Source organism: Lampris incognitus, chromosome 15 (assembly GCF_029633865.1).
Source record: "Lampris incognitus isolate fLamInc1 chromosome 15, fLamInc1.hap2, whole genome shotgun sequence".
Taxonomy (NCBI): domain Eukaryota; kingdom Metazoa; phylum Chordata; class Actinopteri; order Lampriformes; family Lampridae; genus Lampris; species Lampris incognitus.
This window is the reverse complement of record NC_079225.1, coordinates 12,318,995-12,337,111: the sequence shown is the minus strand read 5'-3', so window position 1 is coordinate 12,337,111 and position 18,117 is coordinate 12,318,995. Positions and strand designations below refer to the sequence as shown.

At 47.2% G+C, this 18,117-nt stretch overlaps 1 protein-coding gene across 1 annotated transcript in view; it reads left to right on the top strand.

The window, feature by feature from the left end:
• The first annotated feature begins 14,478 nt into the window (after positions 1 to 14,478).
• The window catches only part of LOC130124785 (laminin subunit alpha-2-like), a 147,317-nt gene continuing 143,678 nt past the window's right edge, over positions 14,479 to 18,117 (top strand). Inside the window, 1 exon segment of the mRNA XM_056294134.1 lies at positions 14,479 to 14,638. Coding sequence (XP_056150109.1) covers positions 14,479 to 14,638 — 160 coding nt within the window.

Genomic DNA, 18,117 nt, shown 5'->3' with positions numbered 1-18,117 from the left:
GCTTCAAAGACAGGACATTATAGAGCCTATGGAGTCATCGCAGTGGGTTTCCCCTATTGTAGTGACCGCAAAGAAAGAGGGAGCTATTAGGTTATGTGTGGACTTAAGGGAGCCTAATAAGGCTATAGTGGTGGACAGCTACCCTCTCCCACACATAGAGGACATGTTTTCAGAGCTCAGAGGGGGAACTGTTTTCTCCACACTGGACCTGCAGAGTGCATATCATCAGGTGCTGCTCCATGAGGACAGCAGAAATCTCACAGCTTTCATTGCACACGAGGGTCTCTTCAGGTTTAAACGTGTCCCATATGGACTGGCTTTCAGGACCTAGCTGCTTCCAGCGGATGATGACGACCATACTGAAAGACTTACCCGGATGCCAATGCTACTTGGATGATGCGATCATCCATGGGAAAACCAGGGAACAACATGATGCCCATCTCCGAGCAGTACTCCAGGCCATCAATGCATCAGGACTGAAACTGAACATGGCAAAGTGCAAATTCAGGCAGGAGGAGCTTGGCTTCCTGGGCCACAGGGTGTCAGCCCAGGGGATACAGCCAGATCCCTGTCATGTGGACGCAGTGTTGCAGGCACCTGCCCCCAAGGATGCCTCTGGCCTCCGCTCCTTTCTGGGGCTGACTTCATGGTATGCAAAGTTCATTCCCAACTACTCCTCAGTGGTGGAGCCTATGCGCAGCCTGTTGCGAGGAGATGCTGCATGTGTCTGGACTGCAAGTGCACAGCAGAGCTTTGAAACAGTGAAACAGTTGATTGTACACAGTCCCGCACTGACCTTGTTTGACCCTGATCTGCCCACCATCGTGATCAGTGACACTTCAGATTATGGGGTTGGGGCTGTGCTGACTCAAATACACCCAGACAACTCCGAGGGAACAGTGGCGTTTGCATCTCGCACGCTTTCATCAGCAGAGCGGAAGTACTCCACGGTGGAGAAAGAAGCTTTGGGGTGGGTCTGGGCTACAGAGAAATGGAGGACCTACCTGTGGGGGGCAGACGCTTCACGTTACGTACAGACCACAGCCCCCTCACGACACTACTGTCCTCTAAGGGGCTGGACAGAGCTGGTATGCGTATAGCTAGGTGGTCAGCGAGGTTGCTGTCGTTTAATTATGACATGCAGTACAGACCTGGCACAGAAAATGTCCCGTTGCTAACTGCTGATCAGGGACAGGAGGACGAGCTGGAGGTGGTGGCACTCATCGGCAGCTTCTCAGCTGTGTCTGCAGATGAATTCAAGGAGGCCTGTCAAGCATGCCCTGTTCAGTCACAGCTGTGCAAGTTCATCACCACAAGATGGCCACACTCAGGTCTGGATCCAACACTGACACCCTACTACAGACTGAGAGCAGAACGGTCCTTAGTGGATGGATGTGTCCTGCGGAGAGACCACTGTCTACTGGTGCCACAGCAACTGCAGCCACAACTGATACGACCGGCTCACGAGACACATCAGGGCATTGTCCGAACGAAACAACGTCTCAGGGACCTCTACTGGTGGCCTGGGATGGATGCACAAGTCGAAGCCACAATCAAATCTTGCCTCACATGTCAGCAGCATGAGAAGACAGCTGTTACACATACTATGCCTATGCAACCTGTTCCATTCCCAGATGCCGCATGGGAAAAAGTAGCAATAGACATTGTAGGCCCTTTTGAGTCCACAGTCCCTGGTTGCCGTTTTGCTATTGCCATCATAGATTACTTTAGCAAGTGGCCTGAGGTTGCATTCATGTCCCAAGTTACTTCTGCATCAGTGATCCACTTCCTGTCTACAGTGTTCAGCAGGGAAGAAAAACCAAAAGAGTTCATCTCAGACAATGGTAGTCAACTGATTTCACAGGAAATGGAATCTTTTCTCAAGGACAGGGGAATTGCATACAAACGCTCCTCACTCTACTACCCCCAGGCCAATGGGGAAATTGAGAGATTTAATCGATGTCTGAAAGATAGTCTACTGACTGCGACAATAGAAGGAAAGGAGTGGACAGCATCAACCAGAGACTTTCTCCAGGTCTACGGGGCAACCAGGCATGCCACCACTCAATGCTCCCCTGCAGAGCTGTTGCATAGACGTCAGATGCACACCAAACTCCATGTGACAGGCCTCCACAAACCACAGCCTGTCACATCCCTACAAGCACAAAACACAGCACAAACAGTGAAAGAGAAGCAGAGGAAGATGAAGGAGTATGCAGGCAAGAAGAGAAGGGCAAAAGCAGTGCACTTTCCTCCTGGGTCTTGGGTCAGGGTTAGGAGACCAGGTATACTATGCAAGAGACAGTCAAAGTACTCTCGTCCTCTTCAGGTGCATGGACAAAGAGGCCAGTACACTTACAGACTCTCTGATGTGCGCACCTGGAATGCATCCTATCTCACGTCAGCCCTACCCCTTCAGGGTCACGCAGACTCTGGGCAGGCTGTTCCTCCCGAGGGGCCTGACATAGACTGTAGCCGAGTCCATCCTGACCCACTACATGCTCGGCCCCCTCTGCGAGAGGTCAGGGTCAGGAGGCCGCCGGCTTGGGCACAGGACTATGTTATGTGAGGACAGTAAACTAAAACAAGAGTAGCCTATTGTTGGTATGAAACTGTTATTTCGAGACTGTTATTTCTTATAGACCTAGTACTGTCTGTATGAAACTGTTATTTCAAAACTGTTATTTTTAATGACCTAGTAGTGTCTGCATGAGACTGCTATTTCGAAACTGTTATTTGTTTTATGGTCAAGCTATTCTGTTGTTATTGTAAGACTGTTCATAGCTTATACAGTTCAGCATAAGCACCGCAGTGATTGTATAGTTGGTGATGGAAATTTTATCTTTTGCAAAGCGGATATGTGATGTCTTGAGTTGATGCGATTGGAGAACTGTAGGGAGAGCTAGAGGACAAGATAGGATGGAAGTGACTGTAAGAGGGGAGAAGGAGTGTGACGTGGGTTGTTGAAGTAAAGAAGCGTATGCTAACAGACGTGTGTCTTCGAGTGGTCCCTTAGCAACACAGCACAGAGTTGAATTGTTCAGCGATTCTGGCATGCATACCCAGTGCTAGACCGAAATAAATGCTAACTTTACGGAGGAATAAATACACAGTGGGGTGTCAGTTCTTCTCTTACCGGAATCAACGTAGAAAGAGAAACTTTATTGACAGATGCACACTGTTATATACGCACAGATCACATGTCAATCTCAGCGCATTTCATTGGCTGTTATCATTGTCCATCATACAGTACCCACATGTACTCAAGTTTGCCCATGTGTTAATACAAAAATATCGATTTGCTTCTACAATTGAGAGCACACTTATTTCATATATATCAACAGGATTTGAAATAAATGACACACATGGCTTCAGCTTATCAAAGTCATGAAATCTTTCTTCAAACTCTTGCCTAAGCCTAGATATGGGTTGGGAGTATTTTTTGCAGCCCTCTCCAAGGCCCCAGATGCAGGAGCCTTGGCATTTAGGACTGATTGCACAGAAGGAAAGAGCAGGAATGTCCTACTTTGCAAATGCACAGAGAAAATGTTCCACTTAGCTCTGAATGCGTTCACAGCACTGATCACGTCAGAGACATTTTTGCCTTTGCCTTGCAATTCACAGTTCAAATGATATAGTCTCCCTGTGATGTCTGTTAGCAAGGCGGGATCGAGCATCCATTCAGTGTCCTGAAGCAAAGTAGTGTCTTCCCCTCTGGAGTCCATGAACTCTTTAATGTCACCCAGAAGTGACAAAAAACACTGTAAAACTCTACCCCCGCTGAGCCATTGAATCTGCGTGTGCAGCAAGGAGTCACCGTGTTCAGCTGACAGCTCCTCTAAAAGAATTTTGAATGCCCTGTGTTGTGTGGCTTTGGAGCAGCTGCTGTTAACAATCTTCACGAACGGAGTCATGACGTGGTCAAAACCCATCGCTTTGGCACATATTGCCTGCTGATGGATGATGCAGTGGTAATTCAAAACAACGTGGAAAATCAGGATCACGTCTGAACCGCGCAACGAAACCTGAAAGGGGGGGGGGTCCTGAGCCTGCGGCCTCGCTCCTTAGACGCAGCTCGCGCCTTCGGCCCTCGCACCTATACTAACCAACTCTACATCAATGTGGATTGTAAAAACACACAGCTAAATAACTTTAAAGCTACAACGCTAGCTACTAAGGTCAACGCTAGCTACTCAGGTCATGTACTCATGTACTCGGGTCATGGTTAAGCTGTTCAAGTTAAGTTCGTGGACATCGCTGACACTCTTCTGGCCATAGTGTTTGACCTCAGCTGGACAGCCGAGACAGCAGTGATGGTATCTTTGCCGTTTTCTGATCTTTGCTACTACGGACATTACCTCTTTCACAACCTCGCCATCTGAAAAGGGCTTTTTGTTTTTAGCTAGGTAATGTGCAGCCCTAAATGATGCTTCGGTTGCTCTTAATGTGCTGCCTGGTGGGGAGCTGCTGTTAAAAGTCTTGTGGCATGTAGACATGTCTCTCCACACTGTGTCTCTTAGCTAAAGCCCCACAAATCACACACACACTTCTTTAATTTACTTTGGTAAAGAAGAACTCTTCCTCCCATTCCTCCTGAAAGTGGTACGTCTTCTTTTTCTTCTTCTCCGGCATAATTTATCAATCACTACTATTAGACTACACTAGTAGAATTATTCAGTCCTCGGGTCAGTGTTTTGGCTAACTATAGGCGGGCTTTCCTACCATTTCTATATTAGAAGTTGCAGTCACAAAACACTGTTATGATAAAGGTTTAATTTCAACTATGTATGACTTATTTGTATCTGGATCTGATGAATCATCAGAGACAAAACTGAGATTATGGGAGGGAGATATAGAGGAGGAAATATCTTTAGAAGAATGGAGTGAGGCATGTAAAGAGGCCCAGAGACAGACAGTTAGCAGCAACCTAAAGCTTCTACAGTATAAATGGCTGATGCGTACATATGTAACTCCTGTTAAATTGCACAAGTTTAATGACAATATTCCTGATACCTGTATTAAGTGTAGTGAGGCAAGGGGAACGCTGTTTCACTGTATATGGGAATGTGTGGAAGTGAAAACCTTCTGGCAAGATGTTGTTGATATGATTGATCAAATTTTGTCAAAGAAATTACCATTGAGTCCAAAGCTTTTTATTCCTGGTTTATATCCTACCATCCCACATCTACACAGCAATGAGTTCAGATTTATAGATATGTGTATATTACAAGCAAAACGTGTAATTGCTCTTAATTGGAAACGTGTTGATGGACCAAGAATTGATATGTGGGTTAAAGAAATGGCTTCAAACATGTCAGTGGAAAAGATAATGTATATTGTTAGACGTAAACAAAGTGTTTTTGATAAAATCTGGGGATTGTTTCTGTACTTCTTAAGACATAATACTAATGTTGGTAACTTGCTTCAGCAAGAACAAGCTCTGGGGGAGTAGAACAACTCTGTCTGATTGTTTAGATGCGTAAAAGCGACTGGAAAAAAAACCCCACACCCTCTAATCAGTCTGTGAAAGAAATTATTACTACTACTACTACTACTTTCGGCTGCTCCCGTTAGGGGGCGCCACAGCGGATCATCCGTTTCCATCTCTTCCTGTCCTCTGCGTCTTCCTCTGTCACACCAGCCACCTGCATGTCCTCCCTCACCACATCCATAAACCTCCTCTTTGGCCTTCCTCTTCTCCTCTTCCCTGGCAGCTCCATATTCAGCATCCTTCTCCCAATATACTCAGCATCTCTCCTCCACACATGTCCAAGCCATCTCAACCTTGCCTCCCTTGCTTTGTGTGAAAGAAATTATTATTATTTTATTTTATTATTTTAATTAATGTAATTTTTATTTGTATTATCTTCTTTAACCCTGCTTTGAATTGTATTACTTGTTATAGGGACGGGGTTATAGGGGGGGGGGTAGGGTGAAAATGTTTGCTGTACTGTGCTATTACTTGTTTTGATGTAATTTGCAAACAAAATTCAGTAAAAATATTGCTTAAAAAAAACAAACTATAGGCGGGCTTTGCACAGGAGGCGGCGCGGCAGCGGCTAAACTTTGACCCAGCAAAGACACCGTCGCTGGTCAGTGTGAAATAATAGATTTCGATGACGCACTTCTCCGCGTTTATAAACGATCCCATGACGGTAGCGAAACCATTCATTGCACCAATCAAATCGAGTGACTCGGATCAACGCCTGTCTCGCGGTCGTCACTGACTCCAATAGTGACGACCGCGCGCGTGTCACGTGTGTTGCTAAGTGACGCGGGCGCCAGTAACGGGGAGGAAGAAGAACGTGTGCGCTGTGTAGCTAGCTAATGTGAACTGGTAATAAAACACGTTAGCCCCCTAGCTAGCGGGTCTGACCCTTTAGCCGAGCGGTTAGTGATGTGGCCTTGTGGTGCAGCACACCCGTATCGAATCCCGCACCGGGCAAGATAATAACCGGTTACACTAACAACTAGCGTACGCAATGGATCATTTTGAAATTGAACGAAAACTCTCAAAGGGAGGGCTTCTTAAAATCCCAAACGAGTCGGGGGACGCTTGGTTATGGCGACAGAATGACCTCGTTGTTGACGACAGGAAGAGTCTAACTTGTTTTAACCGTTGCCTTGATCAAGTTCTAGCTGGCGAAGATGATTCGTGACCTGTTAGTCAGCCATGTTCATTTGGCAAAGATTGGATTATTGAACCGTTGCCACGTCAAGTTGTTCGGCGGGCTGACGTTTCACTGCTGTATTGGAATTGCTGCGAACAAGTAAGATGGAAAAGTGGTTTATTGTTATACTGCTGTGTTGTTCTGATGGCCGCCGTGCCTAGCTAGCAGTGTGTAGGTTAGCCCCTAGCTAACGGGTCTGACCCTTTAGCTGAGCGGTTAGCGATGTCGCCTTGTGGTGCAGTACACCTCGTCTCGAATCCCGCACCGGGCAAGAATACTCCCGGTTACACTAGCCCAGTGGTTCTCAACCTTTTTGGGGTCCTGGACCCCCCTGCGTATTTTTGATCTACCCTGAGGACCCCTCCACCTGATCTTGGGGGAGGGGTTGCAATTTGATAGAAACAGTAGAAACTGCATTTTAAATTGCATTATAGCATTTATTCACTCTTTGGGGCAAAAATAAGAGCTTTCAGTTGTAACTTAGATATAGTTAACAAAACAGAATTCTTATGCAGTAACTTTCAGATATATGTAACAAAACAGAATATGTATTCAGTAACTTTCAGATATATGTAACAAAACAGAATATGTATTCAGTAACTTTCAGATATATGTAACAAAACAGAATATGTATTCAGTAACTTTCAGATATATGTAACACCCAAGGTTGGACTACCCCGGGGCTTGAACCTAGGACCTTATTGCTGTGAGGCAACCGCACTAACCACTGCGCCACCGTGCTGCCACTCAGCTCAATCTATGAAGGACAATCATTGCATAGCAACAGATACAGAGACAAAGAAACAGACATACAGACTGACTGATAAAACGACAGTAAACCAGGTATTCATGGATGGAGTGTAAAGCGGCAGTGAAGTGAAGTAAATAAATGTAAAATATTCTTTCTCTGTTGCTTTGGGATACTTCCTGATTCCAGGTCGAAACAAAAACATCTCATCTCATCATCAGCCGCTTCTCCGGGGTCAGGTCGCGTCAACAAAAACAGCTTATGGAAATAATACTGCAGTAACCGGGGGAGGCCGGTCACAATCTCGGCGGTTCTGTGCTGGGGGGGGGGGGGCATAGCTCATGGGACTGTTAAGGTTTATGTTAAAACCGTTTTAGTGATGTGTTCATGTTTTGGTTATTGTGGTTGTGTGGTTTTCAGTTATTGTGTGACTGGGACAATGTTGGGGGCTGGCTGGCAACCAACTCTTGTGGCGGTTAATGGCCTCCAGCCAGTGTTGGTATTTGGGTAGTTCAGTTCGGTGTGCAAATAAAAGAGCATTCACTGAACCTGCGGTGTATGTAGAGCCTTTTGGGGGACACAATCACTCAATACCCGCACTGTTTAAAAAAGGGGTCCTTAGTAATACAGGACCACCAAGCCAAGAATATCTCGTGGTTTAAAATGCTCTGGGTTGCATTTAGTAGTGAACATAATAGCTGAACAACACCACAACATAAGATCAAAGCTACAGACCTGAAGATACTCACATCGACTGCATTTGTTCTGTGATTATTTTCATTGGTAACATTGTAAACATACAGCGCATCCGGAAAGTATTCACACCCCTTCACTTTCCCCACATTTTGTTACATTACAGCCTTATTCCAAAATGGATTAAATTCCTTTTTTTCTCATCAATCTACACACAATACCCCATAATGACAAAGGTAAATATGTTTTGTTGAAATTTTTGCAAATTTACTAAAAATAAGAAACTGAAATATTTTATGTACATAAGTATTCACACCCTTTACTCAGTACTTGGTTGAAGCACCCTTGGCAGCGATTACAGCCTCAAGTCTTCATGGGTATGAAGCTACAAGCTTGGCACACCTATATTTGGGGTATTTCTCCCATTCTTCTCTGCAGATCCTCTCGAGCTCTGTAAGGTTAGATGGGGCGCGTCGCTGCGCAGCTATTTTCAGGTCTTTCCGGAGATGTTCAATGGGGTTCAAGTCTGGGCTCTGGCTGGGCCACTCAAGGACATTCACAGACTTGTCCCGAAGCCACTCCTTCGTTGTCTTGGCTGTGTGCTTAGGGTTGTTGTCTTGTTGAAAGATAAACCTTCGCCCCAGTCTGAGGTCCTGAGCGCTCTGGAGCAGGTTTTCATCAAGGATCTCTCTGTACTTTGCTCCATTCATCTTCCCTTGATGCTGACTAGTCTCCCCGTTCCTGCCGCTGAAGAACAGCCCCACAGCATGATGCTGCCACCACCATGCTTCACTGTAGGGATGGTATTAGCAAGGTGATGAGAGGTGCCTGGTTACCTCCAGACGTGACGTTTGGCATTCAGGCCAAAGTGTTCAATCTTGGTTTCATCAGACCAGAGAATCTGGTTTCTCATGGTCTGAGAGTCCTTTAGGTGCTTTCTGGCAAACTCCAAGCAGGCTGTCATGTGCCTTTTACTGAGCAGAGGCTTGGCCACTCTACCATAAAGGCCTGATTGGTGGAGTGCTGCAGAGATGGTTGTCCTTCTGGAAGGTTCTCCATCTCCACAGAGGAACGCTGGAGCTCTGTCAGCGTGACCATCAGGTTCTTGGTCACCTCCCTGACCAAGGCCTTTCTCCCCCGATTGCTCAGTTTGGCTGGGCGGCCAGCTCTAGGAAGAGTCCTGGTGGATCCAAACTTCTTCCATTTACGAACGATGGAGACCACTGTGCTCTTCGGGACCTTCAAAGCTGTAGAAATTTTTTTTTTGGTACCCTTCCCCAGATCTGTGCCTCGATACAATCCTGCCTCGGAGGTCCACAGACAATTCCTTTGACATCATGGCTTGGTTTCTGCTCTGACATGCACTGTCAACAGTGGGACCTTATATAGACAGGTGTGTGCCTTTCCAAATCATGTCCAGTCAATTTACTAGAGGTGGACTCCAATCAAGATGTAGAAACATCTCAAGGATGATCAGTGGAAACAGGATGAACCTGAGCTCAATTTTGAGTGTCATAGCAAAGGGTGTGAATACTTATGTACATGCAATATTTCAGTTTCTTATTTTTAATAAATTTGCAAAAAATTCTACAAAACCTTTTTCACTTTGTCATTATGGGGTATTGTGTGCAGCTTGATGAGAACAAAAAGAGAATTTAATTCATTTTGGAATAAGGCTGTAACATAACAAAATGTGGGGAAAGTGAAGGGGTGTGAATACTTTCCGGATGCACTGTATGTTAGTCAAAGTATATATGCATGGACACACACCTAATACAAGACACACTTGGTGTGCGAATCTCCCTGTAATGTCAGTTTATCCTCCGTTTTAAGTATCATAAATGGCCGATAACAATAACACAACGAAAAAATGAATCACACAGGTCATTTTATTTTTTTTAAGGCTGTATTTTAATGCTGTATTTTTAAGGCCGTATTACCTTCTTTCTTTTTTTTTTAAGGCCATATTTTAGGGCTTTGTTTTTAAGGCCAGTGTAGTGAGTAGATATAGGGGCGTGATTTTGGATATATAAATCTGTCAACCAGAAGTTTGTTTTGTGGAGTAAATGACCTCACGGCTTTGTGATGAAAAGGAGAAGTGGTCTCGTCTTCTTTCTTACATCCTCCAAACCCTTTTTTCTTTATTTTTCTTTTTTTTTTAAGCCCGTATTTTTTTAATGTTTTTTTTTTAAGGCCTTTGTTGGTCATGTGGTAGCAGTGTTGATGAGAAAATGGCTCTTTCAAGAGGGAACTTAGTCATTTTGGGAACAAGAGCAGCAGAAGATCCTCCTCAGCCTGGTGAAGAAGCGCCGGAGACGGCCCCTCTTACACTTGTGTCCTCCCTTGGTCTCCGTCTCCTCTTCTGCAGGTAAGGGTGCTTCTGTATGGCAAAAACTTCTTACACTGCATTCTTCCAAGGGGTCTAGACTGTTAAGTATTATTTCCTCCTCCTTTTTAACAGGGGAGGTTGCTCCTGCCCTGGCCTCCTCCTTCTCCTCTTCTTCAGTTGGGGCTGTTTCCCCCTTAGGTGAAGCTCTGTAAAGTACAAAACTCTCGTCATTCTATTGTTAGTACACTTTAACACGTCCTACTGCTGTACACTGATTTTCTGACATTACTGCAAACTTATTTGATCCATTTCACTGAGACACATAGAAAAAGTTACATGTGCATTGTTTCTTCCATCTGCCACTAGATACACAGTGATCATACCTGTTTCTGCCATCTCCTCTGCCATTCATGGAGCACTCTTCATTGTCCAGGATAAGACAAATCTCCTCCTGGAGCTGTCTAGTCAACACCTCCTCTGCCTGGAGGAGGGAAGCCGCTATCTTTTCTTTTCTCGGCTCCCCTCGGCGAAGCTCCTCAGAGAGGCATTGCGCCAGGTGAGAGTTATTACCAAGCATGTTGGCAGTTCGCTGTAACGCCTCATCCTTCAGGGCAACATCTCTCTGCAGATCCTGCACCTCCTGTAGGAGCACGCTTTTTTCTAATAGGATCAGCTCCATGGGCTCTTTGGCAGAACCAGCAGCCTCCGTGTCTTTGGAGTTGATGAGCCACTTTTCATTCTGAAGAAGGAGGTCCTCCTGATGTATAAGGAGACTCTCCTTCCCCTCTTGCCACCGCTGGAGGTGTCTTTTGAAATCCTCCTCTGCCTGGAGGAGGGCAGCAGCCATCTTTTTAGCGCTCTGCTCCCAAAGCTCCACATCGTTTGTGAGGACTTCCACCCGCTCCACTAGAGGCTTTGTTTTCTCCTCCTGGGCAGCAGTTTGTATCTCGTGCACCTTCAGGGCAGTGGCTGTCTGCAGGATGGCATCTGTCTGCAGGGCCACCACCTGCTCTCTGTCATTTGCACTCATAGCCCTGGAGGTCTCCTCATTCTCCAAGAGACAAGACTCCTCCTGGAACTGCTGGAGGTGTATATTTAACACCTCCTGTGCCTGGAGGAGGGTAACCCCTATCTTTTGCTGTCTCAGCTCCCCTTGGCAAAACTCCTGAAAGAGGCATTGCATCTGGTCCAAGTTGCCTTCAAGAACAAATTTAGCGTTTTGAATTAACGCCCGATACTTCTGGGTGGCGGCTCTCTGCAGGATGGTGTCTCTCTGCAGAGCCTCCAACTGCTCCTGTAGCACATATGTGTCTTGAAGAATGGACTCGTTTTCTTTCTCCAAGGCCTCCTTGGCGGATAGAGCAGCCTTTGCCTCTTCAGATTTTAGGAGGCACTGTCTCTGGAAGATCTTACTCTGACAGAGAACTTTGTCGCAATGACTACATCTCTCCTTGAAGGATTTCTGGAGGTTTGCAGCCCTGTGCAGCATGACTTGCAAAAGGTTTTCCATCTCCGTTAACCTCTGCTTCTCCTCTTTAATGAGAGTCAACTCCTTTTGTCGCTGCGCGTTCTCAATGCGATAACGAGTGGCCTGTTCCGCTTCAGAGCGGCGTGAACATTCTGTCGCGAGGACAGAAATCTGACTGTAGAGGTTCAATTGATAAGTATGTCTTTGCTCGAGACATATCTGGAGGAATGTGATATCGTCCAGGCATATTTGTGAGAGCTGTACCACCTGCAATGCAGTGGGGGGTGTCACTATATTCTGTGGCTGCTGATCTCTCCAGCTTCTCATTTCCTGACTTACAGTTCGGGATCTCGCCATCCTGCTGTCCCCCTCTTCTGTAATCGGACACTGTAATACAGAACAAGATCAGTTAAAATTTTAAACTTTTGTCAAAGTTGATGTGCTTTTATTTTTGTTACATGAGGACACTGATGTTCACGATGTTTGCTATACAACAGATGGTAAATATCAATAATCATCTGCATAGGCGGCGCTGTATGGGGAAGCCAAATGTCCTAGGATTTTCACAAAACAAAATTGGCTTAATCCAACATCTAGACCAGTGTTTCTCAACCGGGGGTCCGCGGACCCCTAGTGGTCCGTGGTGTAATTGCAAGTGGTCCGTGAAAATAAAATATCTTTAAAAAAAAGATCCTATGACATTTATAGAAATAGGATTATTTTACTCAAATGTGACTGAGACCTTTATCTACCTAAACTATAAAGGGTAACGGGACTTTTTTCTCTAATTACATCTGTTTCACAACCGTAATTTATTGTATTTTAATAAGAGATCTCGCTCCCGTTTGCATTGTTAAAAGTTACTCCATAAAAATTCTGTTGTTACATATATCTGAAAGTTACTGAATACATATTCTGTTTTGTTACATATATCTGAAAGTTACTGCATAAGAATTCTGTTTTGTTAACTACATCTAAGTTACAACTGAAAGCTCTTATTTTTGCCCCAAAGAGTGAATAAATGCTATAATGCAATTTAAAATGCAGTTTCTACTGTTTCTATCAAATTGCAACCCCCCTCCCCCAAGATCAGGTGGAGGGGTCCTCAGGGTAGATCAAAAATACGCAGGGGTCCAGGACCCCAAAAAGGTTGAGAACCACTGATCTAGACTGACTAGCGCTGAACCTATTCAACTGTGAGCACTTGACTCAAAATTACAATCACATTTCCCATCAGGCCTATATGTTGTCATCACTGGTGTCATCCAACTGGAATGGCGCAGCAGAATAATTCCATTCATGCTTTACATAGATTAACATTCCTGTATTCTAAGGTCAGTTTGCCTTTACCAGTCAGATATGTTTTTCGTTATTGTTTAAGAGGCTCACAGTCATACATGTCAGAATGAAAAGGGTGTTTGCGTCGGTGTAAAAACTGTGGCTGGGAGTCAAAGGATCTCAAACCCGTTCTTGTTTTAACCCCTTTTCCCACGACGCCGCGCAACTGCCGCCGTGGGTTGTGCGTCGCAAATTGTGGTCACTCACAGTCCAGGACGACCCGAGAGGGGCGTTGAGTAGGGTAGAGGCTGGTTCCCATCGATGCAGAGAACGGAAATGGAGTAGAGAACGGTCAACTGAGCATGCGCGAAATGGCTCGACCACGCCCCGCGTAGCATCCAGGCGCTGGATTCTAGGAAGACCCGCCCCTACTCTGCGTCTGATTAGCTAACTTTAACCCTAACCCAGCCCCTAACCCTAACCTACCCAAACAACGGAGGCGACGAGTACTTGCGCATGCTCAGTTGACCGTTCTCTGCATCGACGGGAACTAGCCTCGTTTAGTAGGACGCGCTCGCGACTCGCGTCAGGCGCGCGCCGTGGGTCTGTACTACGGTGGCCGAGACGTGCCGAACGAGCCGCACATCCAAAACGCGTCGAAACCCACGGACGCATTAACGGGAAACACAAACGCAAAAGCCGCAACTTAACGGAAGTGAGCAACACGGATGTTGCCATGAAACGGGCTGTTGCGCTGTAATATGCACCCTTACCGTGAAACGCACCCCCTTATTTAGCCGCGTGAAGTGCGGGCTCTCCCGCTCCGAAGGGGTGCCCGGCCCCACCCCGCGGGGAGAGGCCGCCCCCCCGCAGGCTGACACCCGGGTGCCCCGGTGCCCCCCCCGCAGAAATCCCCTGCCCCCTCGCAGGCTCGCCCCCCCCCCCCCCGTCCGAAGGGGTGCCCCTCCCCGCAGAACAGCCGCCCCGGTGCTTTTCCCGCAGAACAGCCTCTGCCCCCCCCCGCAGAACAGCCCCCCCTGCTTGCCCCCCGAAGAAGACGCGTGCCCGCTACAGAACAGCCCCCTTACTCCTCGCAGGCTCACCCCCCTCCCCGCAGAACAGCCTCCCCTGCCTGACCCCCGAAGACGCGCCCTGACCCGCGGAACGGCGGCCCCCCAGAAAACAGCCCCCTGCTATTCATGAGAATACGTTGTCCACGCTGGGGTATAGTCATGGTTTTGTTGGAAGGTTATATTTCCTAGCCTCCTAATAGCGCCGCCTATGATTAAATATGTTTCTGTATGCTCAACATATCAGTGGCAAACACAAAGTCTGTAAGTATCACTACAAGAACCGTCTGTCTGACTTGGACCCTCACCTGTCTGGCTTGGTGTATTTCTACCTGCTGGTTGCCTTCCTGCTGATGGGACTTGTGGTTCAGACCAGCTCTCGTGTGTGTTGTCTTGTACTTCTTTCTTTTCTCACTTCGCTGTGTGTGACTCTGAGTCGATGCGTTCTCTCCGAGGTCAAACAATCGAATAACTGCCGCAGCTGCTGCGCGCTCTTACAAACCCTAAACCGTGACGAATTCACGGATTCCCACGTGACCACGTTCAAAATACCATATATGGTAATGAAGTTGACGTTCAAGAGAACGTTCACTAAGATTAAAAGATGCATCATTAACGACGCTGTTGTGACTGTCAGCTGTGTGTGTGTGTGTGTGTGTGTGTGTGTGTGTGTGTGTGTGTGTGTGTGTGTGTGTGTGTGTTTGTTTGTGTGTGTTGCCACCGTGCCAGGCTGTGTGATGCTGTTAATGTTGGTCTTGGTGCTTGTAACATTACCTCTGATGATGTTTAAGCCTTGTATGATTACAATGTGTTGCATTCAGGCAAGTATAGTTGTAATTGCCTATTTTGGTTAAAATTTGCGTTTCAGAGCATATTAAGTGTGATTGGTCCTGGACGAGCTAGGCCCACCTGATTTTCTCTGTACCCACCCACACTGTGATTTCTGCCTATGCCATAGTACTGTATATTTACATTTAAAATTCACGCTCATCCAGAGTGTCTTACAATGCATTTACTAGTGGATAGATAGATAGATAGATAGATAGATAGATAGATAGATAGATAGATAGATAGATAGATAGATAGATAGATAGATAGATAGATAGATAGATAGATAGATAGATAGATATTGCCATTATTGTCCCACAGGAAATGTGTTCTCACAGCCAGTGCATGCACAGAAGCAGATAACCACACCACAACATACAGATATATGTACAGATATATAAACATAACATTCAGTCCCCGCCTGTATCCCAGCACATATACATCCCACACAGCTCTAGCCCACTGTGGAAAATATAGGTGTGTTTTTTTTTTTTTTTTGCATTTGTACATTAGGAAAATTTAGGCATCGGTCTAAGATGTTACACAGCCACCTGCCACTACTCGGGGGGGGGGGGGGTGGGCTGCACCCACCACTAGGGGGGGCTCCAGCCCCCTCCCCCCTTCTCGTGCTAATGAATGCAATATGTTGCATTGCTTAGTAACAACAGAACAGAATAGATCATGGCAAAAGAAAAGATACAAGGCGCTCACTGTGAAAAAAGTGGGGTTTGTTTTTCACCATTTGTGCGCACACCAAAAACACCACAACACCATGTACCCCAGATGGACCCTAAAGGGGTGAGAGAGACTGTTGAAGAGTAGGGGTGTGCGCAACAGGGATAGATATGTGCTTTCTGTTTGTGTAATCTGTGTGTGTGTGTGTGTGTGTGTGTGTGTGTGTGTGTGTGTGTGTGTGTGTGTGTGTGTGTGTGAGAGTCCCTGGGCGTGCATGTCGGTACATGAACAGCGGTGTATATTTACTTTCTCTAACTTGCTTTGTATTTTTGTGCGAGAGAAAAAAGACACGTACATGCTGCGTATGTGTTTGCATGCATGTATGTGCTGTACGTGTCAGCTGGTGTGCGTGAACCCCTGTTGTCATCACTTCCTCTCATTCTCTCACAGCCCACGTTCACATCAATCTGTCTGTCTGTCTGTCTGTCTGTCTGTCCGTCTGTCTGTCCGTCCGTCCCCCCCCTGCCTGCTGCAGGCGGGAGGACGAGCTGCTTGCATGGCTCTATTTGGATTATTTATATGTATGTGTGTGTGTGGTGTGTGGTGCTTGTATGCATACATGTGTGTTTGTGTTCGACAGCCTGTGTGCCAGATGGAGCTGAGAAGTTTTTAAACGTATACCCTATGAACTCGCGTGTGTGTGTGTGTGTGTGTGTGTGTTTTGGAGGGGGTCTGTTTTTCCCCCCAGTAGGATTTAAGCACACATGGAAACTTGTGATGAGAATTAAACTGAGCCAACTCACCTCAGGTAAACACTGGGGGGAAAAAGAAAGGAAAGGGCGTCTGGGTGGCATGGCGGTCTCTTCCACTGCCTACCAACACGGGGGTCGCCGGTTCGAATCCCCGTGTTACCTCCTGCTTAGTCAGGCGTCCCTACAGACACAATTGAGTGGGAAGCCAGAAGTGGGTATGCGTCCTGGTCGCTGCACTAGCGCCTCCTCTGGTCGGTCGAGGGGCCTGTTCAGGGGGTAGGGGGAGCTGGGGAGGGGGTAGGGGGAGCTGGGGGGGGGGGGGGAATAGCGTGATCCTCCCACACACTACGTCCCCCTGGCGAAACTCCTTACTGTCAGGTGTAAAGAAGTGGCTGACGACCACCACATATCTCTGAGGAGACATGTGGTAGTCTGCAGCCCTCCCCGGATCAGCAGAGGGGGTGGAGCAGCGACCGGGAAGAGTGGGGTAATAGGCCGGATACAACTGGGGAGAAAAAGTGGGGGAAAAAATCCAAAAAAAGAAAAGAAAAAGGTGATCAATTCAGAGAACGGGGAGTTTTGTTTATTTATTTGGATTTTTTCCCCCTTTTTCTCCCCAATTGTACTTGGCCAATTACCCCACTCTTCCCGGTCGCTGCTCCACCCCCTCTGCCAATCCGGGGGGAGACCTGCAGACTACCACATGCCTCCTCCAATACATGTGGGGTCACCAGCCGCCGCTTTTCACCTGACAGTGAGGAGTTTTACCAGGGGAATGTAGTGTGTGGTAGGATCCCACTATTCCCCCCAAGTTCCCCCTCCCCCTGAACAGGCACCCTGACTGAACAGAGGAGGCGCTAGTGCAGCGACCAGGACACACACCCACATCCGGCTTCCCACCCACAGACACAGCCAATTGTGTCCGTAGGGACGCCCGACCAAGCCGGAGGTAACACGGGGATTCGAACCGCCGAGCCCCGTGATGAATGGAGAGTTTCCCAGTCACATTGTCCTATTATAGGACCTAGAACCATGAGGTGTCTTTTTTAGTGAGATACTTGGTCTGTTGGAAATAACTGTTGTCACATGCACTGCATTGTCATGAAGCTAACGCTGTCCTCTCTCCTACCCTGCAGCCTGCTAACGCTGTCCTCTCTCCTGTCTGCAGACTGCTAATGCTGTCCTCTCTCCTGCCCTGCAGCCTGCTAACGCTGTCCTCTCTCCTGCCCAGCAGCCTGCTAATGCTGTCCTCTCTCCTGCCCTGCAGCCTGCTAACGCTGTCCTCTCTCCTGCCCTGCAGCCTGCTAATGCTGTCCTCTCTCCTGCCCTGCAGCCTGCTAACGCTGTCCTCTCTCCTGTCTGCAGCCTGCTAATGCTGTCCTCTCTCCTGTCTGCAGCCTTCTAATGCTGTCCTCTCTCCTGCCCAGCAGCCTGCTAACGCTGTCCTCTCTCCTGCCCAGCAGCCTGCTAACGCTGTCCTCTCTCCTGCCCTGCAGCCTGCTAACGCTGTCCTCTCTCCTGTCTGCAGACTGCTAATGCTGTCCTCTCTCCTGCCCTGCAGCCTGCTAACGCTGTCCTCTCTCCTGTCTGCAGACTGCTAACGCT